This window comes from Pleurodeles waltl, chromosome 7 (genome assembly GCF_031143425.1).
Source record: "Pleurodeles waltl isolate 20211129_DDA chromosome 7, aPleWal1.hap1.20221129, whole genome shotgun sequence".
Taxonomy (NCBI): domain Eukaryota; kingdom Metazoa; phylum Chordata; class Amphibia; order Caudata; family Salamandridae; genus Pleurodeles; species Pleurodeles waltl.
The window spans coordinates 868,313,816-868,341,447 of NC_090446.1; the positions used below are offsets into that span (position 1 = coordinate 868,313,816).

Genomic DNA, 27,632 nt, shown 5'->3' on the forward strand with positions numbered 1-27,632 from the left:
ATGGGATGCATTTAAAAAATAAATGATGAAATGTTTAAGTTTAATTTTTTAAGAGTAGGCAGTGGTCAATCGGACAGTGCCTGTTCTTAAGAAATACTTTAACTATTCTGAATATCCCCCATAGGGAATTTCCAAATGGTTACCACTATTTTTCAGTAGTCAGTAAAAAATTATGGTTTTGCGACCATAATTCTGTCGGTATTGGAAGAGAAGCCCTAAACACACCCCTTCCAAATACTGAATCGCAAAACCAAATTGTGATTCAGTAACCAGTTAAGGAATCGCAATTTGGCTTTTACACATGTACATGCTTTTTGGCAGTCACAAATTGCCCGATTCGTATGTGACCTCAGAAAACATTTGTATTTTTGGCCCATCGTCTTCTTGCCAATGTAAAAATAAACCCAACTGAACCAAACTCAAACCGGTTTTCAATGACACTTTGCTCAAACCTTGTAGCTGTGGAAGAAGCAGAAAGTAATTTCCCCAAAAAAGGGACATTAATGAGACCTGAGAGAAATGCTAATTATGATGATAAAATCTGCAAAATTCCAAAATTTCGTGATACGCAAAATTCATGAATTTTCTTGAAATAACTCTAAACTTAATGACACATCATTTTTTTACCTGAGCATGCATCTTGCAATAAATGTTTTGCAAGATACCACTAGGAGACTAGTTCACAGGTCTAGAGCTGAAGAAGATGAGAATTCCTTGAAATATGGTACATTTTCATCGATCTCACACTGAAGCATTTGGTTTTAGCACCAAGAGATCTGAGCTGGGAAAAGCTGGATTTCATAGCCAACAATAGACTTTCTGCCTCACCCAGTCCAATGTTTTACATTTGGATTTAGTTGTGTTTTTAGTTCCTCAAATATACCAGACGACAAGGCCTGAAGCTGTAGCTGGGTAGGGCTCCACAAGACCAGCTACCTTTACTGTGTGATCCATCTGATCCAGTTTTCAGCACAGCAGAAAGCTCTACGGGGAACAAACCTACTTTAATTATCCATTGAACAAGGAAATACCCTGCCAAATCCTCTGCACCTTGTCCTTTTCCTGCGGAGGTGGAAAACATTGCTGAGTCTTACTTTTCTCCAACTCCTACGGAGGTTCCTCTTGGTCTCTCCAGCAGCCCACAGGTCCTCAGAGCAGGCTTTTAGGCACCAAGAGTTTCTCCAGCCTGAGATCCTGCGTGGGCCGGTTCTCAGTGGCCATCTGGCCCTTGCCAAGTCCTTCTGCTTTGTGTGTCTGTGGAGCAAGCAAACAGAAAGCTTATCAGTTAACCTTTTGGTAGCAGGTCCAGTCCCTGGGTACCAGCTAGAGTCCAAAGTCCTTAGAGGTTTTTTCTTTCAGTTTTTAGACAGAATCTTCTCTCTTTAGGATGTTTCTACTGAGGTCTAGGAGTTTTTTTGTGGAAGTAGCAGTGTGGTGCTAGTCTCAAGATGTAATTTAGCACTATACAGTGGTGAGAGACTACTGCCCGCAAAATTCAAACTATTCTCTTGTAAATAACCCACGCCTTTTGAAACACATGCTTCATTTGTTTACCGAAACCCTTCCCATCAGCCCTAAAACAAGACAACTCCTGCTAACTTCCACCTGAAAGAGCGTGGATCCTTTTCCGTAGCCACTACCCAATGAAAATGAGATATCCTCCATCTGTCAGAGCCTATCCTATTCTACCTCCTGCTGTGTTTCGAACCACAAAAGTCTGGAAGGGCTTGGAGAATGCATGGTATTACATCTTATTCAGGGTATTAGGAAATATAATCACATCACCTTCATCCTGCTGGAAGTCTTTTGGCTCCTGTTCCTGACCCGCACCATCTGCAAAGCCTGCTGTATCATTTACAAGTGTAATGAAGAAAAATCAAGGCAACAGGCCTTCACTATTTATGATCCCTGGATCAGGAACAAAATCTTGTACCCATCAAGACACCTCATCTCTGATTCAGTTTAGGAAAAAGTTGAAGACAGACCCCTTTAAAGAACACTACATCACAATGGAGGAGCACTACACTTCTCCTCCCAGATCCAAGCTACTTCCCCTCTCATGCACTGACTGTGCTTGCATTGGATCCTATACAACAGTTTACCTCCTTTTGACTAAGTTTGCACTATACATATACCACATGCATACATGCATACATACAATTGTAACAGTTTTTGCAATCCCCATTTGCCATCTAAAAGTGAAAGGAAGAAATGTTAAAGCTGCCTTTTATTCTGCTGACTGTCCCTGTCCTTCTCCCAGATCACAGATCCATGCTAACTGACTGCTTGTTGACTACACTCCTGCATTTCCGTGTCCAGGACCCAGGCCACTGTCCTACAGGAGTGTGGGTAGAAGACACCCATGAACGTTTATTGGACCGCTAGTGTGGGGCTAGGAGGAAAACCATTTCTAAACAGGTTGTCTCTCAAACAGCACAAAGTGTACTTCTTGAAATTACTTTTCCACTGAATTTATCAAAAATCTACTTTCATCATTGACTTACATTTCGGAAACTAAGTGAAAATAACTTTTGATCATCATTCCAGTATTGTCTGAGGTGGAGATATGAATAAAAGCTAAGCATGCTCCTTTAAAGTACAGCTTTACCTACACATTGAAATCCGCTTTTGAACAATTGTTAATTTATACAATGCAGCCCATATATATGACAGTAAACGTCCATGCCATTTGTCCCCTTTCTGCAACAACATACAATGGCTGTACTGGACAGTTAAATAAACCACTTCGAGTGGAGCAACTTTTACAGTACAATGTTAGGGATAAAGTAAATGTACTGTAACTCTTAATTGCATTGTGGCTGAGCACTGAGTCTTAATACAAATAAAACCAGAGTTTAGAAAAAGGAGAAAATATGCATTGTATTTTGAGGATCAGAACATCCCTAATTTAACTTCCTATGTTGAAGTACAATATTAAAGTTTATATATTCACCATATATGTTTTTGCTTAACAAAACTAACACTTTATTTTGCATGTTAAATATATTTCAACCAATGTCACCTGTTCTGCCCTGAAAATAATATAGTACATTCACGTAGATCATGTTACATTTGCTCACACGTGTTTAGCAAACCAATTAGAAAAGGAGTTTTGTAACCAAAAAAAACATTACCGTATTGCTGAGAATTCTGATTATTTTGGCAAAAAACAAAGCTACTCTTTTACTCACTGCCCTATGTGCTTCAGGTAATCCTCCAGAAACAATATGACGGTCCTTTTCTGGTTTATCTGTTTTAGCAGAACATCCCAAAGATATATGTTACATTTAATAAAAAATGTATAAACATGTTAGTCTGTCGTCTCTCTGGTGTTTTCGTCATGTCTTTTGCACTCAGTAAGTCATAGCTAAGAATCTGCAAAAGATTTATCCCCGATAATTTTCTGGTGGACATTTTAAGTTCACATCTCAATAGTTCTTAAGTGATACAATATATTACTAATTGGATCTGATTTCAATATTCAACATAGTGAGATTAACATGAGGTTCAAAGTAAGGGGTTACCCGCATAGTGTTTTAGGTTTTCACTCATACCTGTCACTTGTCACCCAGTCAATGTAGTTGTCTATTGAAACTTCATTAATTTATATGCACATTCCCCAGTTTGTGCAGGACCTCCCTTTATGAGTTTTGATTTAACAGCTTGTGCTGATACATTTTGTGAACAACTGTATCATTATCTGGTCCTTGTACAACTTTCTGGTTGTTTCATATTTCACTGTGCTTGACTGTAGCTTTATGAGTCAGATTTCTGATATATGTGTATATATGTGTGTGTATATATATATATATATATATATATATATATATATATATATATATATATATATATATATATATATACATACAACGCAAACAAAGAAAATACTCTCACTCAGGAGGAAAGAGACATCAAGGATTTTACTCAAAATTATGCATTTCAGTCAACCCCGCAGCCTTGATCAAGGCCGGCTTACGCTCCACCCCTTCGGATAACAGGCCCTTTGGGGGAGTAAAAGGATGAGTTTAAATCAAATCCCTGTCTCCATTGTTTTTCATTGGATGGTGTTGCACTACTGATGATTGGCCATGTGTGATGCTGGACTTAATACTGTCTGTTTTTCAGTAGTTACTTATTCTTGTATATTTGGCTCCACCCCTTTTTAAGTCTACACTTTTAAGTAAGTTTACACTCAGAATTTGTGAATAGCCCAATGTAGTAAGATTACTTAAAAGTGTACGACTAAATTGCTTGTGTCAATTACTCTCAAGTGTAAGTTACCTTTGTGAATAGCCCCCATAATGTTACATCTTACCTCACCAGCATCTCATTCGTACTCCATCTTGCTGCCACCACATTTACAAAAACTTACATTTATTTAACAATGGAATATATTATGTATAAATTACATAACATTGTAATTTATATTCTTTATATTTTCATATTCATGTTAGAAATTGTAACAGTGCTGTAGAAAGGGTGCCAAAGGCCACATTGCAGTCAAGGAAATTGGGCCCCATCTCTTAGCTTGACAGTAAAAGCAGATTTAATTAGGGTGCAGTTTGTCTCTCAGACCTTATGGCCCCAATGCCACTGCACCTGCTGCACTAATGATATCTGTCCTTCAATGGTAAAAGTGGAATACATGTTTGATTTTTTAAAAAAAAACATATTTCAACCGACATGTTGTTTTAATCATCTTGATCCGTTTACTGCAGCACATCTCCCTCCCTCATGGACACATTTCTGATGTAATTAAATTAGTCCTTATCCTGATCTTTATCTGCAGCTGGTGTCCGTCTAACTGAGGATCTCATTTACTCAGCCCCTTCCATCTGCTGGATTGTAGATATGAATCACCGTCCATCCATTCCATTCACTTTGAGATAGACGGCGGCTCCAAATGTTTACCAGGCATTCTACACTTTACAAGGGTACATATTGCCCTGTTTATTATGCTGTGCCTGCTTGCTTTTTATTTAATTAATTAATTTCGACTAAATTATGTGTTAGTCACTGAATACCAACTGCATTCATAGTAAAAAAAAACAATGTTGAGTTAAAAAGTAAATAAAACACTTTTTTCTCTAGCATAGAGCACTAGGGGCCGGATGTAGGTAAGTACGGGATTGCGACTCACAAATTGCGAATCAGAGCAACTCAAAATTTGCGAGTCGCAATCCCATATGCAGGATAATGTCCCTGACACCATCTGCGAATCGCAAGGGGGTCACAAAGACCCACCTCATTAATATGAATGAGGTGGGTCGCAATTTGCGACCCCCTTGCAATTCCCTGCACTCACAGGGATGGTGGCCTGCTGGAGACAGCAGACCACCATGTCTGTGACTGCTTTTTTAATCAAGCTGGGTTTTTTTTTGTATTGCAGCCCGTTTTCCTTAAAGGAAAACGAGCTGCAATACACTCAGGAAAATGAAACCATTTGGTTTAATTTTTTCAGAGCCATTCACAAAGGGGAAGGGGTCCCATTGGACCCCTTCCCTTTTGCGAATGAGTTAGCACCCACTTCACATAGGTGCTAACTGCGAATTGCTTTGCGACCGCGTTCGCGGTCACAAAGCAATTCTGCATCACAGTGCGAATCGCAAATAGGAAGGGGAACACCCCTTCCTATTTGCAAGTCGCATTCCAGACTTGCAAAATGGGAATGCGCATCGCAATGCGCATTTTGCATGGCGCAAACTGCGAATGTCACAGTTTGCGCCATGCAAAACGTTTCCTACATCTGGCCCTTGGTCTCTCACTCCTGAAGTGATTCCACAAAGTGAACTGTGGATAAACCAGTCATTAGCCACTAATTCTGATTCACGTTTTTTAACAGTATTCCTACCCCTTTGTTCCTAAAGTAAATCCAGTTTTTCTCTGAAGTCCGGTTGGTTCCACATCATTCATAGAAGGATAAGTTGTAGTCTCCTGCACACAACCTGGTCTTTAAGGTGGGTATGAATCCACTTTGAATTTTATCTACTCATGATGGTGTTGGCAAATGTACTTGGCGCAGCAGTTGCAAACCAAGAAGTAATACCTTGAATCTCAATCAACGTCATTGTATGCAGTGGGTCTCCTCGTTGGATCATCAGGTACCCACCCATACATGGAATGTCCCACTGTTGCCAAGAAGGAAGTTCTTTTATCGGAGATCACATATATCCTGAGGCCAGCTTTGCCTTAAAAAAAAGTTACATGAATGAATGAATTACATTTATAAAGCATGCTGTTAAAACAAAAAAAGGGGTGTCCTGGTGCTAAACCTAAACATGTCAAGGAGACACATTAAAAACCTGGCTGTTTAAACATTTGCAAAGACTTTCTGAAAGAGGGATGATCAGAGGCAGCCTCAAAGAGTCAGGCAAGAAATTCCACATCTTAGCAATGAGGTGGAATTAAGAACACCCTTCCTTGCGGCAGCGTCTGAATTTGGGGGCCTGCAGAAGGCTGGCTCCTGCCAACCGAATTGTGCACACCGACAAATACAAACAGGTCCTTCTGGACAGATAAGTAGGGACAATGCCTGTTATGGCTTTAAAGGCCAGACAGAAAGACTTTCAAGTGCACCTCTGTTGGATAGGTAGCCAGTGAAATTTAGGAATAAGACATTTAACTGAGGCCCTGTGAGAGAGAATCACAATGACATGAATCGTCTCATTCTATACAGTTTGGAGCCTACGATTGAGGTACAATGGTAAGCCTAGGTAAAGAGCATTAGCATGGTCTAGGGGAGAAGAAATAAGGACCTTAATTGTAATTTTAGATGCAGAAGCGGGCAAATAACAGAAGATTTTAGAAATAGACCAGAGCATCACCAAGCCCTTGGAAACTACCCTGGTGATTTGTGTAGCAAACAAAAGGTCAAAGCGTATGCTTATTCTGAGGTTGAATCTAGGAATCCAGCTGGGTTAATTTAAGATTTTTTGACTCTCCTGGTTTTGCTTTGTCTCTTCTTGTGTGGAGGGTGCAGCACACCATGCCTGTACCCTTCCACTTGTCTGCATCAGGTATGTACTGATCCTGAGGTTGTGTCCAAAGTAAAAGTGAAGGCTATTTTAGCTGCATTGTTCTAAAAAAAATTCAAACAATAAAAAAACTTACTGTTGGGGTACTTATTCCTTGTCTGCCATTATACAAGCGGGTGCAAGCCTATCACACAATGCTCATTTAGAGGAGCATGATAAATCTGGAGTAATTCTTAGTTTCAATAATAAAATCATTGGGCTGCATTATCCCTGGATTGTGCTGGATTGTGTTTTATGTGTACGTAATTGTTAAATAACTTGTAGTAACTGTTTAACCCCTTTTACTGCATGCATTTCCAGTGATAGTCAATAATTCAGCAACCATACTCCTCTCGTGTGGAGTTCACTTAAGAGACAACACCAAGAGTGGTTTACACTGCAAATGGAGCCAGAGATACACATTAACCAGGACCCACACATACCTTTAGGCATACCACAAGAGATCCATTTCAGATGCTGAAACCCTCAAGTGTCTTCTGCCCGTTTGCTGCAGACAGCCTAGAAGCAGAGCCTAGACGTGCCTATTGACACATGCATAGTTTCTGTTAAAATACTAATTTTCCAGACGCTTGCTGGGTTATGGGTGCATGAAGGTCTGTTTGTGTTGAAGACCAACCTTTAATGTGTGAGGGACCTCAGGTCATCTTACAAGGACCTTGTGGTATCACCCACTTCACAGTTCTATCACATGACTGTGGCGTGAAACCAGTGCATCAAAGTGCACAGCTTGGTATTATACAGTGTTGTATTATCAAAGAATAACCAGGTAGTCCTGGTGAGCTTTCCTTTGCACCCCCAAATCCTACTCAATCTTCCTAACAAGAAGTATTCAAGTAGTTCAAGTCACCGATCAGCTGACACACTACTGCCTAAATCAATAAATATCCTTATGGCTTATGAATGACTGTTTTTGCTGCACCAGACTTTACACCACTACGCCCGCAAAACCTGGTAATATCCTTCTGACTTTGAATCAAAAGGTATTCAAATGTCCCCAATAGCCTATCTTCCACTGCTCCAGATTCTACTGCATCCATCTAATTCAGGAAGTAGTGCAATTGCTTTGGGTATCCTACCTCTTACTCTGCGAGTCCAAACCATTGCCTTACTAAGTAGTAATCTAGCTGCTGCTCCTCCGGACCCTGCACCATTTTTAAGCTCAAATGCTTAAGCCTCCTTTGGACTTCTTGTCAGGGAATGCCTAAGTAGTTCTGCCAGCTGAACCTTGGCTTTTCCAGACCTATCCACACTAAACCCATAATATTCCAGAACAGGAACTACTTCTTTTTTGCCTACCTATCCTTCCCTGTGGACCATCCTTCCCTAGCTGCATGCCTAAGCCTACACCTGCTTTACACACTCCCCTTCCATCCACCTTTACACACCTTCTGTTACACCATAGTCCTTACCCCATTCCACCTCCCTTTCCCTTTCTTTACTCCATCAATCAAAACACCGACTCTCTCACAGTGCAACTCATTCTTTTATATCACCCTTTGCTGTTTCCCTCCACTTTATCACCCATTCCCTTTCCACTATCCCCTGAGCGCCCACCTCCATATCTTCCACGTCCACCATCTGTCGTAAACACTGCGCTTTTCCCTTTCAGTTGCCTCTAATTCTTGTTTGATATGCGTATAAATACATAATTAGGACATTTTTAGAAAGGCATGCATCGAGTGAATTAGTTTTTCAGGAATGTTTATCATGATAAATGTATCAAACAAACATGATAATCAAGCTGACACATTCACACGCATTATTTATCCCACATGTCGAGTTTATTCTAAGATCTTGATTCCACCTTTCACGTCTACGATTTTCATCGTTTTCTGTTATGAAAAGCGACATAAGAACTATGCCTCATAGCAATTATTGTTTGATCTAAAGACTTTCCAACGAGACCACTTTGTTTTTATTGTTTGAATTAAAGTCTTTCAACCAAGATCTCTAACTCGGTCCTATGGAGCCTCGTCGTGAGAGAGGAGCTTGGCACAGATGAGGGTATCACCGACCAGAACACACAAGATGGCAGCACCAGCATTAGCTGAAGGTGGCAGTGAGAAGAGTGACCTTTCCCTGTCACTCTTGATGTTCCAGCTCTGCAAAAGCAAGATCTGAGATAGCCACGGTCCTATCCCAGAATGATACAACAGTTAGTTTTGGCCAGAAAATAAAATATGCTGTGCGCAATATTTGAATACAACCTCATTTTATACCTAGGAGGTTGAAAACTAGCTTAGTAACTAGAAGTAGAAGAGTGAGGGTGTTAGAACTGGAGAATTTAAAACAGTGCTAGCATTTTTCTTGTTTTCATTTTCCATAACATGCGTCATTGCAATGCTGTTCACATTCTGTGTGGATACCATTCATGTTTTATGCACTACAACGGGATTTTAAAATGTGCACTTTAAACTAAAGATCCTTTTTCTTAGTGTTATATGAATATGCCTTTTCATAAACGGAAGAGGGTTTAGAATTCCACTGTGTCACTGAACTCATGGGACTGATCATTCCTGCCTATGCAGTATTGCTCAGTGGGTTGCATATATGTTGCAGTCCAACTGAATTTCCATTCTGGTTGACACATTAATTAACTCATGAATGCAAGGGGTTAGACATTTGACCCCCTGGAACTCTGGGGGCACCTAGAGAGAGTATCACAACTAAAACTATTTTCTTGCCTATGCACAATTCATTTAGGACAAACCTCTGACCTGGGGCCACAACTCCACCTTATCTCTTTTCCACCTGCCACCTTCGCAAAATTAGTGATCATCATGAAAGACTTTATGACCTAAAGTGGCTCCTTACCTGTCCTCATTCTACATACCTCTTCACTTTGCCTTGTGTCTTCTCAGCCATCTACTACGCATCCCAACCTTGTCAAGTCTAAACCGCCTTAACCAACCCAAAGAAGCCAGTGCACGGTTCACATGGGCTGTCTTACCACTCAGCCTGAAAAATCACTGGAACAAGAATGATCATCTGATAAGTGATCATGTAGCTACCAATTATTGTAGCAACGCCTGAGGCTCATTTAAACCAGCCTTCCAGGCCCAGGCTGCCTAGCAAGAGATGTCCCTAATCACACATACTCTAGGACCTTACTGACCAGAGTATTTGCCAGTCTAAATGCTGGTGTGAACAACCATCCCTATCTCTCAGCCTGACCCCACACCAACGGGCCTGAACATGCATTGTAGTCCCCAGAACCATCAAGTACAGTAATCCTACACTATCACTCAGAGAGATATCCAGCCAGAGACGTTATCAGATGAACTCAAACATGCGACTCTTCAGTCTGGAAAACGACTGCAATGTGCTCACCCAGACTCCAGCAGCCTACAGACCCGAGTATTCCCAGACACCACCCAGTTCACCAGATAATGCACAAACAGTGGCTTACTCCCTGAAGCATATTTTCTGCACTCTAATTTAATTTATTCTAAATGTGCGATCCTTGATCAAAAACAGAACCCACATGTCCTGTGATCTGACTCCACCATTGTTCATCTATAATCTTGACATTTGTGACTTCTACCAGCTATTCTTTGGGCTAAATCACTCAGCAGGCCACACTGGATGGAATCAGAGCCCCTAAAGGGCTGATTTTAGTAGCCGGCTCTAACCCCAACACCTGGAGGCCTTCATCTTGGACTACCTCAATTTCTTGAATTTCTTAAATTCTTGGCTTATTCCTTCCCTTAGGCTCCAGGACACCTCTCTGTGTGTGCTGCTGGTGCAGCGTATTTTGCTTTGAGCATCTGGAAACCATTTGGCATCAGAGCGATTTGTATACAGCCATATGACCCAACTTTCCCATTCTGTAAACTTACTCTCTTCTTTGAAGCTGGTGACCATTTGCTAACTATGCTTCCTTTTGTGGCGATTGTGCATGGAATTGGAACCACGTGTCAAATAACAATAATTACATTTTAATTGTAAATTGTATTTATATAGTTATTACTACCCCTGGCGAGGCAATGAAGGTGTATTTGGCGATTAGCACGGTACTCCTAAACCCAAGGTTAGAAGTAAATGCACAGTATATTAGTAATATGCATTCTCTTTTTGTTGTAGGTTTAGTGGTAATTTATTGTTTGTATATAGCGCCTTATGTCACGGTTTTTGACATTTCTGAGCGCTGTTCACAACAGGCCCTTCTGTTACCCAATGTCTTGCTTCTCATCACATATCATGAGATTACTATTGTAAAGATTCTCAGTTGTAATTACATTGTAAACACATTTATGGCGCTGGTGCCCTTAATATGCATGAATAATGTTGCTTCCCAGTTGACTGGTTAATTGCCGCATAGCTGAATGCGTATTAAGCTCTGATTACACATTTTACGCTTGCAGTGAAGCTGTTATCGGCGTCTGCGATAAATTATAATGACGATAGAACGAAACACCATTTTTTTCCCATTTCACACATCACCCAGAGATTGCCATAGAAACACACCCTTAACACGCCTGTTAAATACGTAGCATATTCCGCTACCAAACGCCGCTCTGACAGGCAAGGGAGCGGCGCTGCAGAAAACATGAACACGAAATAATGGAGGTCAAGTTCGTTGAACATCTGTGAAATCTGATCAGGTTTACGGGCGCAGGTGCCTACCAGTATGAATGAAATAGATTTTACAATTTACCACAAGGTCAGCCGTTAAATTCTCACATAAGACTGGAATGGGGAGGTTCCCCGCGCTTCATATGCCCAACGTTGGTTTCATGGGCCGAAAGCCACAAAAACGCTGATTCTAAGCACTTGAAATCAGTTTTAACAGTCCAGGCATTTTTGGGGAGGTATACAGCAATGACAACATGACACACGGCTGGTGGGTAACTGAGGGCATACCATAGTGCGCCCATATGTCCTAGACCACCCCCGTCACTCAGAGAGTAATACCTTCAACGTTACAGGCGACAGTTTCAGTGCGGTGAGATGGACTGTTTTATTTTGGAACTGCAGTATGTATGTGCGGCTCGAGATCTCATCCAGAGCGTGTCGTGGTCGGATTGGGGGTAGAGACAGTCAGATATAAATGTGGTTGCCGTGAAAATGAATTGGTTTTATCTTTTCATTTGTTGCACCGACCTGTGAACAGCTTGTGGGGTCACCACGCTACACGTCATCAAAGGTTGCAAATACAACCATTAGAGGTGCAGAATGTGTATCACCGTCCACACCCCATCTGTGAGTCCATGACTTCAGCACAGTACTTTCAGTTTGTTGGTAATTAAGTAAGTTCAGTCTTTACGGTTCTGTCTTGTTTGCATTCACACATATACTATTATGCCTAAACACTAGCAGAACAATTAGAATTGTTTTTCCATTGATAAATAATGCATAGAGAGTATTTTTGGTGTCCATAATTCACAGTCCCATCGAAATTTGATTGTCAGACAACTTAAGGTGTCTGAATCAAACGAAATGGATAGAGGCATGGCTCCTCATTCTCCATGGTACCAGCGATGGTGCACAGGGAAGTGTTGGATAGCACTGGGAGCGTTTAGGGCGATTACTCTGCCGCTCTTTACATTCCTCCTGTCCTGTAGACACATGAAGGACATATCTTCCAGTGTTGTAAATCTAGCACCGCCCAGGAGCGTCACAGTTCCATTAATGATAACATAATTGGGCTTGATCCCTGAGGTTCATGGTAGCGGTGCATACTTGTACTAGGTTTATCTCAGTTGTATAGTCCGATGGAAGTAGCATGACTGGTTAAATTCTGGAACAGTCATGGATTTATAGCTAAACAGTAAGAGTTACAAATGTGCTGTTTAGTGTTTTTTGTTGCTTTCCTCTTTATCAACAGAAGCAGCTATCAAACCAGCCTTTAGCCCACTGATTGCATTTTACATGCAATCTGCTAACACTGTGAAATAGCTAATGTAAAATGTATTTTTATAATGTATTGTACAAGTAGACTAATATTTAGTTTGTTTTGTACCCTCTTCATGTCGGAGCGTAGGGCACGAGGCGCAGGAAGATAAAGTGATCTGCAGAGGATCACCACTTTGATAAATTGAGGATACAAAGATTAAACTCAAGGTTTCATTGATATTTATTTATTTTGTAAAGCAGTGTAGTGCTGAAGGACAGATAGAAGAGATAATGTTGACAATGATGGTGATGCATTATTCCGAGGAAACCCGCAACAAAATGTAGGCCGGTTGTTTTGTTTGCTTTTATTAGAGGGAAAAAAGTACCAAAGTTGAGAGGCCTGACCACTAGATATTTTTCCACCTATTCGTGTCTTATTGAGTGCTTGGGAAAAGCACAGTCCATGGCAAGGAAAGTACGGCAGAATCAGATAATACAGGAAAGCAGGCTCCGTGCGTAGTGTATATGGGTTTACAACACCATGAGACTTAAATTGTATTCTCTGCTGGAAAGAGCAGGAGCTGGAGATCTACTGCAGTCTGAGAGCATTGGTGGCTACCATAGTGGCTGATGTTTGCAGTATTTGCGCCCAGCTCGGCCAGTGGTAGGTCCATAAAGAGTCCATAACAATCTGCCTGACATTAGCATATCTGGCACTGCACTCGAGGAGAAATTGTGACAACCATTTTAGAACAGAGTTAGTTGTGAGCTACCAAGGTAACAGAAAAATGAAAGCTCCTTGACATCTGTATTTCTAGAAGTCAGTTTTTCAATACAGGGAGCGCAGAGGGCTTAATTGGGTTGATCCTTGGAGACTGTTGGTGGCATCAATGCACATTAAGTAGTGTATGTTATGTTGTTGTGTTATGTAGACATTAAAGAGAGCTGGGCAAAGCCACCATCCCTGGTGGCATGTAGGTGAATGGAGAAAGCTGACCTCGCGAATAAGGTTCCAGGAAGGAGATATGCTACCCAAATAAAAGTTTGTCCTTTCTCCTCAACCACAATCGGATGCTGATTCAGGATGGTAAGATAGCATAAAAGAAAAGCTTCCAATAAATCCATACACTGTTGATATCTGCCACCTGACCTGAGTCATCAGTAGGCACAGAACTGTCTGTATCTACTACCTCCCCAGGTATAAATCCAACTTGAAATAATCTTAACAAATTGAGTTCCTCTATTAAGCCGTTAGTGACATTCAGCGGTTTTGTTGGATTTTAATTTAGAGAGAGGATGGAATTTGCTCAGGTCCTTTGAGGAGGCTTTTGAAAAGGAATAAATAGTACACATATATTATCTGAGTGTGTGTCACAAGACTTCACCGAGCAAATAAAAAGATATGAGCAATGGGACAGCATTTTTCGACATTATCTTTAGGGATTTAGTATTCAGTACATGCAGGGTAGAGCTTCTGCCCCACTTTGTTTTCATAAGTGGGAAAGTGCCTTCCAACGATATGGATATAAAGTTTAAAAATCGTAAATCATCAACATCAGGACAATATTTAAGGATGTTTGAAAGTGATACATTGACATAGACTGAAATAGGCTTCCAGTTAAGAAGACTGTACCAACAAAATATGGATTGAGTTTGTCACACAGTCAGTGGGATTGAACATAAGACAAATTTGATAGCTGTTCCCCAGTCAAAGCTAGGAACTCTGTGGTTCAGCAACATTAATAATCATAAGCACCTAGGAGATTGTTTAGAGTTTGATGTAGCACGTGTACTGCTATAGTTTAGCAGGTCTTCCGCCCCCGCAAAATCACTATTTCTCCATCCCATAAAGCCATTATATTAGGAGTGGCTTGGTGTTAGCTGATAATTTATAAAGCCCTGTAGCCCGCCATTAAAGGCCCGTTCCAGCGTTAAAGTCCTGTGACAAGGGAGCGGGCCTTTAATGGCCGGTATAGCCCAGCTAAGGAGGGTTATAAGGCTATTAGAAATCCCGCCCCTAGAGGACAGAATGTTCTAATTAGTAAAACAGAGACCCCTAGGAGCCTGAGGGGGTAAAATCCCCTCAGGCTCTGTGAGGCCTTTGTTCACAGCAACTGCTGTGAAAGGAAAACATTGGAATGTTGGAGTTCCGGGCTTCTACCAGCCGTTGGAAGCCCGTAGCTACTCCATTGTCTGCAATGGAGCACTCAACATGCCAATATCCTAATAGCCTTTAAAGAATAAGGATACCGAGGGGTAAGATACTTATCGGAGGTGATAAATAGTACATTATAGAAGTTTTCCCCTAAAGTAGGGTTTAATATGCATATTGTGGCTCTTACTACACCAAAATCCACATGTACCAGTATTTTTCAGGCCTTTTTCCCTTTAAAATCTGTCAGGTTGGCATGCCAAAACGTAACAAAAGTCATAATCCTGATATGTGTAGTAACAGGACTTACCACACACATCAAAAATTGTTTGATCATTCCTAAGGAGGGACTCTGAGGTGAGGAACTGCTGGGTTTCCTCCGCCAGTTCAAACCCTTGATCTGATACGCCATCCACCACTGGGCCGCCAGGTGTTAAGGTGGTTGACCATCCCTAGATTTTCCTGCTTGTTATTCACAGCAGTCCGGAGCTTGGACATCAAATGGAGGCCTTGGGGGCCATGGAGAAAACAACCATGCACTTTGGGAATTTGCTTTAGAAAAACAAAACACTTTATAATGTGAGGTCACAGCAACATGAAAGACACAATTCAAAGTAATCTGCTCCATTGCAAGTGGTGCCAATCTTAATAGAGTGCACGGACATCTGGAGGGTGGTAGGTCACCCATCAGAATCTGAATGACCATATAATTCTCTCTCCTACAGGGTGTAACAACAGTTGTTGAGCTCTTTCAAACAACATTTTTAAACTGCCTTACACACAGGCTGGCAGATGTACCTATTAACCTTTAATTAGATATTGTGTTTATTATGTCAAGTGCTAAGCTAATGTCATGGTATGGTATGGTTGGGGCAGATATGGTATGGTATGGTACAGTATGGTATCAGAATGTGTATAACTAATTTCTTCCATTTTCAACACTGAGTGATCAACCCAAATAATGAAAAAGCAAAAATGCTTATTTTATGCTTTTTAACAAGTTCATTCTAGTCTCTAGAAGTAGGCTATTACATTTCTTGGTGCTACCTGCACATGACGTCCTTGTTGGGGTTCATAGATCCTTTGTTATAATTCTTCTCTTGACTAAGCCCAAGGCTAGAGTTCACTGATCTGACCACATCTGCCCACGTTGTTTTCAGTAGGGACATACCTCCGGACGCGATGTAGTGTTAACCTGCATCAAAAGGAAGAAATGCTCACTCTTGCTGAGAGATTTAGCAGTAGTTCAGAGCATTACGTTACAAGAGATTAATACATAAGATATTATGCAGAGCTACAGATCAGGCATTGAATAAACTTATTTGAGTGGTTATGCCACCCCAGAGTTGAGTGGTTATGCCACCCCAGAGTTTGGTGATGGAGAGGCAGAGTCTGAAGGACAGAACCTTAGACAGACTTTGAGTGTTGGAAGCTGCACCAACTCCAATCAAAACCTCAACAAAAATGAAAGTCGGACAGTTCTTGTTCGTGCATGATGGGTTGGTACGGAAACTAGGGATTTTTCACCCTAGCTTTGCATTTTTAAAGCAGTCAATATTTACCAACCATACAGAAATCTTATTGCACCTCCCTGAGAGAAGACTGTTTGCTATTTTTAGCTGCAGTGCTTTCTCTCCTGATGAACCCATGTAAGTGGGAAACAGCAGGCGAGAAAATATGCAGGTGTTTGCGTGGTGTGCACCCTCCATCCTCAGTAACAACTCAGATCAACCACTATTTGGTGGTAAAATGGGATGCACCTCATGTACACAAGGCACGACCTGATGAAAAGGAAGCCTGTCCTGCTTGGCTGGACCTCAAGACAAATTGAGTAAAACCATCTGACAAGTAATTTCTGGGATTGTCTAACTTGTTGGTAGGTACCATCAAGTAGCTACTAGGTTTACTAAGAGCTACCTCGTATTGCTGTGTCACATCCCACATAGTCATAAATACCATGTACTAATGGACTGCAAGCCAGTGGAGGGATTGCAGATCTACCTTACCTGTCATATAGTCCATAAAGTATAACAGAAGTATGTAGATTGCTTGAACATAGTTATGAACGTGTGCCTAACTTCATTGCTGCCGGAGCAGCATTCCACAAGGAAAGGGAAGACATTGTGTGCAATCACCCTATCGTGTCCATAAGGAGAACTCTGTGTAAACTACCATGCCATGTCCTTTCTTCAGATTCCAGGGGAGCCCCGGACACATTTCTGCTTCTCTGTGCATCACTAGTAAATGGTAACCCTTTTATAATGGCACAGTGCTGTGTCTAGAAATACTCACTCGACCTAGAGAGGCTCAATGGCAAAGCTTGAACAATCGCTTCGAAACTCACAGGGCTATCATTTTTTGTCCTAGATGTCTAATTATTTTTTACTTTGAGTTGAGAATCGAGCCATACATTCATAATTGAACAGGGTGTTTTCTTTAATTGGGTCTAAGGTTTTTGACAATATTTCTGGGCATTTTACTAGCTCAAACTTTGTTTTTATAAAAGCTGTTGTATATTCCATTGTTCAGCGAGATTTTCCTTTAAAATGTATTAATTCCTTTATGTACTTTTTTTTCTTTGATTTTGCCAAACTGGCTCCTAAATTAGCAGAGACGAAACATTCAAAATCAAATTAAAGAAATGAAATTTAGAGACCACTACCTGTGCTCACTTTTTAAACAGAGTTAATGTAGGATACTCGTCATCCACATCCAACTGGTGCCATCATTTGATGTCTAATCTGAATTCATCTCATGGATGCTAGGCCATCTAACGTTAGATAGGCTTTAGGCGTCCCTGACAGGTTTGTAATTCCTCGGTTTAACAAGTCAGTTTAGGGCTCTGCTCCCAGGATATAAAACAGCAAGAATGCACTAAAGGAACCCTTCAAACAAATGTAAGATTAATGAAATATCAACAAAAAAGCTTTGGCACAAAACGGCCTTCACATCAGTATTTAGAGGTTACTGTGAACTTTTGTGCCATGCCACTGGATGTACAAAATGCATGATGTCTGATCATGATAAAACATATTTTGTTATCCATGACTTTCATAGTTGGTGCACCAGGTTTGCTGAAAAACGACCAGAGTATACATTGGGCTTCCATGCACAACAAACAAAACCTCTGAGCTAAGTGTACAGATCACCCATGTATTTTCTACCAAGCATATAATCTATTGCCTGCTAACTTTAGGACAAAACATCTATATAATGCGGGATGTCTCTTCCATCTAACAACGTTTTCTGTGACACTGGCCACACAACGACCCAGTAGCGTAACCGCAGTGCGTGTGACATGATTTGAGTAAGCCGCTGCCCCTTCAGCAGACATAAAATACTTTAGTGTAGGATCGATTACCCCCGTAGATCATCCAAGAGTATTTGCGGACTCCAGTCTGCAATGCTTTGCTCCATGCAGGGCTATGATAAGGCCCCATGAGAGGCAGCAGCATTTCTGAGTATGGGCCTCTTTGGCTTTACACCAATCACCCTAATGAGCAAACAATAGTAGTTTAAAAACCCAGTACTTTGCCATACAAAGATCCCTTTGCCATGAAAATGTACAAACCACAGACACGCCCCTGCAGTAATTGAAGAACTCCATTTTAGAATGAAGGTGCAGATAAAAGATCGGGATATGCCACTACATAACCGAGCATCTGTCTGTAACTTGATTTAATAGCCCTCTGTCATGGTTGCTATGCTATGCAATCTTATGGTATGGTAATAGAGAATTGTAGGGCTAAGGGGGCAGTGAAAAGTGTATTTCACATGCCTTTTAATTAATTATGAATAATCCTTACTGGCTTACTGGGATCGGAAGAAATACCCACTATTTTAAATTACCACAGCCAAGGTGGCATTGTAAGTGGTACTTGCATTTCACGTTAGCATCATCGTCATTACAACCATTAGAAAAAGTAAAGTACAACCTGCAAAACACAATTTACTTTCTGACCACCATTGAAAATAGCGGTATTTTTTACCCACTGGCATTTAATATTTACCCTCCACGAATGAACAGCACTTTCCAGCAAATAGTGTGAATTGGCATGGCAGAGACGTAAAACCAATGTTAAAAACTGTCCTGTTGCAACTGCAGTTGTGAGTGGAAAGGTCATACCTAGTCTGTATGAGGGTTATGCATTGGGTATAACGTAAGACCAATCTAGACATGACCTTATTTTTGATGATGAATCTTACCAATGTCATACTTTCTCTAAAGGTGAGCAAGGCTGTGATGAATTACTTACGAAAGAAGCTCATTTTGCCATCGGTCGAATCTATTGGCAACAAGGCACAGAGTTAAGGAGCAAGTGTTTTTTTAATTTCTAGAATATAAGTTATGATACTGTTGGTGATATTTGACATTTGCCTTAATTAGTGAAGCTTCTGTCCTTCCCAAAATGAGGTCCTTATGTTTTAGATGCATCAGAGGAAATTGTTGCTATATTTCAGCTCTTCGTTATTGTGATACATGTGCAATTCTATTCTTTATTTGATCAAGTGTTATTTTTATTTTTTTAAATAGATCGAATTGGTGTATTTATTTTCAAAATGTATATTTTAGAGATATGTTTTTTTTTCTTCTCAGCATGCACATAAAATTATTAAATATTGTCCAAATGATAAATCACTTGATTAATTCTAATGTACACATTCCCATCCTGTACACATAATCTCTTTCACAGCTCTGTGCACATGGAAGAGTCTGCAGTTTTGCGTGGAGTTCCAGCAGGACTTGAGCAACAGTGGCCAACAGTGTCTAGTGCTACAACTGGTGAGTAAAGACAATAGCCTGGATTGGTAATGGACTGGTGAAAAGTTTTAGGACATTTCATTCCAATTCCTAAGCTTCTATATTGTCATCTTCTGAGGAGTGGTGGCTCTTTCAGAGATTAAGAGCATTTACCACATTGTCTATAATAATAAGAGGGGATAGAGAAGAACTGTACAGTCCAGCTGACGTCCTCCCCAAACAAAAACAATTATTAATACAGTAGTGTGATATTCTGGTGCTTCATCAGCTCTGCACTGAGGTAAATGAGCTTAAACTGGCTATAAAGGGCATCCTTTATAGGATGCACTGGCCCTCACCCACCGGAGTGGCATGCGTCATTATTGGGCTAAGCTTCTCTCTTGCAATACTCAGTGGGCCTCTCGAGGGGGCTCTTTTTAGCAGAAATCTTCTAATCTCAGTGTCTGGCTTTTGCCAAACAGAGGGACAGTGCCCTTTTTTGAGGTATGGGGGAAGTGGTAGATTGGGTGGTGTGTTAAAATTGGCTATGGGCAATTCATTGTCTATTTTATTCCCAGAAACTGCCCTCATTAAGGTTATAAAATAATGTGAACCAATAGGGACGGCAATGAACACTAGGTTCAAGTGAAGGTCAACACGTTTCTTGCCTGGTGTGCCCTCGGAGGGTCAGCAGCAATTCTTCAGGACCAAAATGTTTTCCCCCAATCTACACAGGGTTAAAGTGTATTAAACATTTTTTTTAAATGCCCTTAACTGTATAAAGGAGTATACAGGAATCTTTGAAAAGAGATATTGCTCACAATAGGGTCGTTTTATACCCTCTCAGACCTGTTGAGGCAAAAACTATAACACATTTACACATAAACATATATGGAGATAGACAAAGTAAAATTCAGCAGATCATGGATTTTAATGTTGTTTGCATGCACTCTTGGTGCCCCAGCATGTAACCGGAATAATCACTGCAAACACTATGGTGGTGGTGGAAAACTCCTCTTATAAAGTGAGGGTATGTTTTTTCCCATGTTTTAATATATAAATTCCATTTTAGAGTCCATGATATGCTGAATTGTACTGTGTATGTTTCCAAATATCTATGTATCGTTTTTTCAGCCTGTACTGTGGAAAACAATAGTGCAGTTGCATGTTCCCATATCCTTCCTCTAAACACATGTACAGATTGAAAACGGTTTCCTGTGCTCACTGTATAAAGGTTTGTTAAAATCTGTGTAGCTTCATTAAAATGAATTGCGTTTTTAAAAGAAAATTGTGAGATGAATGTCCTAAAAAGAAGGGAAAAGACCAAAATTAACTTTTAATATTAGAATTTTATAGCAGATATAAAACATTTTTTTGCAGTATATTTTTGGTGTACGAATTTCAACAACAATGGTGAAACTTTGACATTTCGATAAGTCTTGCAAAAGTTGCATTGTTGACATTTAAACTAACCACAGTTTAACCACCAACCCTTCCTGTGAGATGAGATGAAAGCAGGTCTTACAGGAATGCAAGTATTTTCAGGATCAATAAAAAGTCAGCCCGCGCATTTATATTAGATTGGCACTAGTGCTGCCAAGTGTATTTTATCGATCAGGACCATTGCAACACTTTGTCAAAAAGGAGCAACCAAAAAAGGGCAACCAACTTGATGTATTTTATTGCTACACTCAACTCGGTTGCATGGATTCCAGGTTTACATGACTCCATTCTATTTGTGAATCACATCGATTGCAGCTACAATGAATACAATAGCCCTCCACCATCCTTGTTTTTTAAGGCTGGTCTTAATGCACAAGATGTCCCTGAATATGCATGGTGTGAAAATGGCAATAAAACATTCACTGCCTCCTTCTTCCTCCCTCCATCTGAACGGCAGATGGTATGCCTCGGAGTAATTGGATTCATCTGAGTGATTTACTGAAATGTTCAATGTCACACTTTCATGTACAGTGGGGAGGCAGAAATGGTTTAGGTTTTGCATTTTTGCACACTCGCAAACAGAATACTGTTATTAGAGAAAGAGCTGATCGCCCTAGACAGCAAATACAGAATCTGATGTCAAGCAGTGCGGTATTAAGAATAATCTCCGAACATCTCTAAGAGGATCATATTAAAATGATTATCCCCTTTTGCAAATTTCCTGTTTGAATCATCCACTATATTTGTAGATATTAGTATATTCCAGATCAAATGCATTTGTGGAAGTGCAGCTGTGAAAGGCTTGTGTATTGTACGAGTTGTTGGTCTTCAGTCCATTAGTTTATTAAAACTGAACCCTGTCCTCTTTTGTTATATTTCTGTGATATAGGTACACAATCACATGTCATAGACCAGCACAGCTCCCACTTTTGAATCTAAAGAGTTGAACATTCTATGACAACGAAGAGCTACAAAATGATGAAGTGGCAACAAATTTGCTGCATTGCTGTAAACAGCACCCTTTGGTTCTAGCTAAGTAACGGATGGGTTATTGTAAGAGACCTTTTGCTAATGCTCACTTTTATTAAACGTGAATTTTAGATGCAGCGTGTACTAGGGCAGGGAATGTTTATCGATCACAGTGGACTAGAAATACCATCAAGTAGAATTTGATGCCAGTCTTTGATGCCAGGCACTCCCAATCCACCAGTCCCTGCTTCTCTTTACACGGTCTCTCCATTTTCCCCTAGTTTCTAATGCTTTTTCTCCTTTATCTGCTTTTGTACTTTTTAGAAGTCATTGGTCTCCATCAGGTCGACTCACTGCATTTCACAAGTAAACCTTATTGTCTAATGTGGTTGCCTACAACATGTATGCAGTGTAGGCAACCAAAATAGACACTTAGGCCCTCATTCCAACCCTGGCGGTCATGGACCGCCAGGGTGGATGGACACGGAAGCACCGCCAACAGGCTGGCGGTGCTTCAGTGCCCATTCTGACCGCGGCGGTAAAGCCGCAGTCAGAAAAGGGGATCCGGCGGTTTCCCGCCGTATTACCCCTGGCTGGGCTGAATCTCCATGGCGGCGCTGCTTGCAGCGCCGCCATGGAGATTCCGACCCCCTTCCCGCCATCCTGTTTCTGGTGGTTTTTACCGCCAGGAACAGGATGGCGGGAACGGGTGTCATGGGGCCCCTGCACTGCCCATGCAACTGGCATGGGCAGTGCAAGGGCCCCCTAACAGGGCCCCAGCATGATTTTCACTGTCTGCATAGCAGACAGTGAAAATCGCGACGGGTGCAACTGCACCCGTCGCACCCCTGCAACACCGCCGGCTCCATTCGGAGCCGGCCTCTGTGTTGCAGGGCCTTTCCCGCTTTGGCGGGCGCCCGCCGGCCCAGCGGGAAAGCCAGGATGGCCTCCGCGGTCTTTTGAACGCGGAGCGGCCAAATGGCGGTGACCGCATGGTGGGCGGCTACCGCCGTCCGCCGCGGTCAGAATGACCGCCTTAGTTTTAAGGGTGAAAGACACCAAACAGGGAACTGGGTGAGGTCTCATCTTGGTTACAGTTGATAGAGCAACATGGATAACAAGGACAGCGCTGACAGTTAGAAGGCAACACTAAGAGGGTTTAATCAGAATTAAGCAAGACTTATGTTCTTTAATGAACGATTTCTTGGGTAAGTAGGATCAGAACACTTTTCCATATTTAAAAGTTCAGTGATATACCAGTGCTGCCAATCATCTGTTAAACAACACCTAGTAGAAGTTATAATCATAACACGTTATGTAAACCATACAGCTAAGGTTCCAAGCATGAAACAAGCAACAAGTTCTTACAGTGAATCTTAAGGGATGTATGATCTAAATATGCCCAATCTGAACCTAACTATAACATGCCTGTAACCTTTGTGTTTTTAGTGAATTTCTAAGTTTAAAAAAAATTCTATTTCCTAACTATAACGTCCCTGAACTTTTATTTTTTTCAGTGAATTTCTATTTTTTTTTTTTAACGTTAAGTAAGATGACCATCACAATGCACAGTAGAGGGGTTGGACGGAGGGCCTGGCTCCCTAATTTCCTTAAGTACAACAAAAGCGTCAAAAAGTTTGATGCTATTGTCCCTAACTTGCACCATTGTGTGTCTTATGTTTAATACGGCGCACACATGGTGGCATGAGGGGGGTGCTAAGGGGCTGAAGAAAAGTGGTGCTGCATATAATGCAGTGCCATTTTTCTTACATTTTGGTCTAATGGTTTTAAGTTTTAGTATTTTGATTCAATCAAGATGGCTTCAGGTGTGCCACACTTTTGTCATAATTAAGACTGTTAGCTCTCTAGTTGATCTTTAGAACACTCTGGGAGGCTGCAGTAGAACTCAGGAGAATCAACTGACATGCTGCTCTTGTTGGAAGCAGACGTTTTACTGAGAATGTCAGACTTCATTCTCATACGGCTGAGGAAGATAGTGCAAATTTACAGAATAAATGCTGTCATTTTTGCTTATGGAGCACCATCCATAACCTCTATGGGAAAATCATGAGAAAACAGTTTTCTCTCAAACGTGATTCATGAAATCACAGAAGGGTAAGATCACCTTAGAACACAACATAATTCCTAAAATTAGCATGGTACCATCAACAAATGATTTATATTGTAACTAAAGTTTGTTATCAGCCTTTATACGTTCTCCTTCTTGTGACCCTCCAAACATGCCATTCACCATAGTTCATTTCAGTGGGGTGCTATAATGTATATTGGTCCACGATGGCTGCCATCACCTTCTGGTTGAAGTGCTGACAGCGAACCAGATCCACCATGAGACTTGTGCTTCACCCAGATATACAAATTACATTCCTCTTCAATATCTCAAAAACTACTGAACTAATTTACCCCAAATAACAAACCCACAATCTGTGGAACAAAATCTAGCTTCCTGCCAAATTTGCTGTAATTCCGTCCAGAGATTTGGGCTGTAGTCATTTTCAAAACTCCTATGGGGGTTTCCATGAGAAATGCACATCTTTTAATCTCTCCCTACCCCTTCTTTTCGGCCCTTGCTTGACAGATCACCCCAGAACTTTCCATGCGCAACAAGAATCCACAGCACACTTTTTGGGGGGAAAATCTGTGAAGGTTCGTCAAACGATGCCAAATATATAGGCAAAAATGCTCTCCAATGGAAACATGGTCCTAACTATAACTACCTATTGGCAAATGCCAGTAGGATTTTTTTTTATATATATATATATATATATATATATATATATATATATATATATATATATATACACACACATATATTGGTCACCACTAGGTAGTTATAGTTAGGACCTACTTTCTATTGAAAAAGTGTTTTTTGTTTTGGTAATAACTTTAACTTTGGCGCCGTTTGATAAATCTTCACAAGATTTTCCCAGAAACATTCTATGCTCACTTCAGCTGCTGTCTGGAAAATTTCGGGGGGATCCACAAAGCAGGGGCCGAGAAAAAGGAGGGGTACTAAAATATGTTTTCCCCATTTATTTTTACATAGGGATTTTGATCAGTGATAGCGCCAAAACCACTGGACAGAATAACACCAAATTTGGCAGAAGGGTAGCTCTTGGTCAAGAAAGAGGCCTTTTTGTTATTTGGTGTAAATCTGTTCAGCAGTTTTAGAGAAATGTGTGTGTATATATAGCGATGCAAAGGCTTCACAAATCCTCCTGATCTCGTGTTGAGATCTGATTGGCTGTCAACACTTCAACAACGAAGTGTTGAGAGCCATTTTGGGTTTGGTTAAAAAAAAAAAGGGGGGGCCAGGGTAGAGTCACCCTGACCCCTTGCTCTGGTGTTACCCCCTCCCCCGAGCTAAAAAGCATTTTTTCGAAATTTTAACAGCAATTCGCGGTAGATCCGGGAATGGTGTAAAAAAATAAAATACATATATATATATATAGATGCTATCGTGCTTATTTTCAATAGCGCCCCTTGGTAGGCCAGGTCCCAGGGGCATTCATTTATATATGCGCGGGGCTACCTGCTCCCCCCTCCCCCCTCCACTGCCTCGGGACTGCCACCTCCCCAGGGCTTTGGTCAAATCAATGTGGGGGGTGCACCTGGCCCTCCCCTTTGCACCACCTCCTCGGGGCTATGGTAACCACCCCCAAGAAGCCACTAAGGGTAAGCCCCTGAGGCCAGCAACACTGATTGTGCCAACCTCTAGGGGCCACGCAACCAGATGCACCTAGCACTGCCATTGCAGGCTGAGTGTCCTGGGCGAATCCTAAAATGCAAACTCAACATGACACACTGCCTTTGTGCCCTATCCACTACACACTGCATACAATATAGATAATTCACCCCTTTGTCAGGCCTTTTAGACCTAAGGCAGGGTGCATTATACTGTGTGTGAGGGCATAGCTGTATGAACTGTATACTTGGCAAACCTGGGACATCGTGAGTGAACAGGGCAGCCTTTTTAAATGCATGTGCTGGACTCTGTCCAGTACAAGTTTCACAGCTACGTGATGGCCAATCTGAACCCTGGGTTGTTTGGTATCAAGAGTGATAAATCCAAACTGGTACCAGTGTTTGATTTATTATAAACTTTACCAAGGGATCGAATTTGAGGTGCCCTCTGCAAAAGCTAACTACCCTGGCATGGATGCTGGCCAGCCCTAGCCAACCTGCTACCACCGGTCAGGATTATCAAACCCTAGGGAGAGAGCCATTGCTCTCTGGGGCCAGAGAAGAAAGCCTGACCTAGGAAGAGGTGCTATCCCACCTCCCCAGGAATGTGCATAACCCTGTCTAAGAGCTTCAAAGGGCTTACCACCCTTGAAACCTGACCCCCAAGCCTACTGCTAACAGCAGATGGCCTGCCCCATTGCAAATGCTCACCTTTGGTGGGAGAAATGGTGGGAAAATTCGCAAAGGGTAGGAGGAGTGGCCCCAACTGGCATGCAGCACCCCTAAGGTGTTACTTGCGTGGTGGACACTCCAGGTCATTTTCCTCCATCTTGGATGAAAGGAAAATAGTCAATCAGGTGTAGGGATGTGACCCCTGCCCACTGCAAGTAGTCTCTTAGTGGGTGAAGCCACACTAAGGTAGATGACCCATTGGTCACTACCAGGTTCCCCCTAAAACTCCCAATAAATACAGTATTTAATGGGCATCCCTAGACCAAGAAATCAGATTCATTGGACAAAAAGAAGACCAGCACAAAGAAGAACGAAGCACAAAAACTGTGGACCTGCTGCTTCAAAGAAAAGGTGCCAGACTCTGACTGCTGCACCCAGGACCCGACAATCACTGCTGAGAAGCTGCTGTACAACTGAACAACTCTACAAAAACTCCAGAGGACTGCCAGGCTTGGCCAATCACCAGAGAACTCCCTCCAGAGTGAAGGTACCACTCTAAAACTACAAGAAACCATCAAGTCATTGATGGTCACTTCACTGACCAGCCACTAACTCCTGAACTGGACCCCACACTTGGTCCAAACTGCATCCCAGTGACCATGCATGCAACCCTACCAGTGTGTCAAGGTTGATGGCATTGTGCCCTCCAGAGGTCAAACCGTGCCAATACCTGGGTATTGGTTAGCCCTCATCGGACATCAGGAAAGACAATCTGTCCTTGGCTGAAAAAGGACTAGGAGGAAGCCACAGTCGAGGGACTCCAGAAGCAATCTTGGCCCTCCCACCAGGGTGCCCCTGTTGTCCTGTGAATGACCACGGAACCAACTTCCTGAGGGCATCCTTGCGCACAGCTTCTGGCTCACAGATTCTCTCTGCACTCGGCCGCCCTGTGCCCTACACCAAAGAACTTGCTGTGTCCTAAGGGTCCTCCCCCCCTTTGCAACCACAACACTCCAAGTGGACCCCAAAGATCCATCTTTAAACTTAGCTGGGCAGCACTTTTCCAAGTGGTTCCCTGCAGTGA

At 41.7% G+C, this 27,632-nt stretch overlaps 1 protein-coding gene across 10 annotated transcripts in view; it reads left to right on the forward strand.

Annotated features, from left to right (window-relative positions):
- Positions 1-27,632, forward strand: part of LOC138245659 (protocadherin alpha-C2-like) — a 557,250-nt gene that overhangs the window by 396,381 nt on the left and 133,237 nt on the right. For all 10 annotated transcript variants that reach the window (XM_069199413.1, XM_069199407.1, XM_069199416.1 and 7 more), the window contains exon 3: positions 19,716-19,804. In XM_069199413.1, coding sequence (XP_069055514.1) covers positions 19,716-19,804 — 89 coding nt within the window. The remainder of the gene's footprint in view (positions 1-19,715; positions 19,805-27,632) is intronic.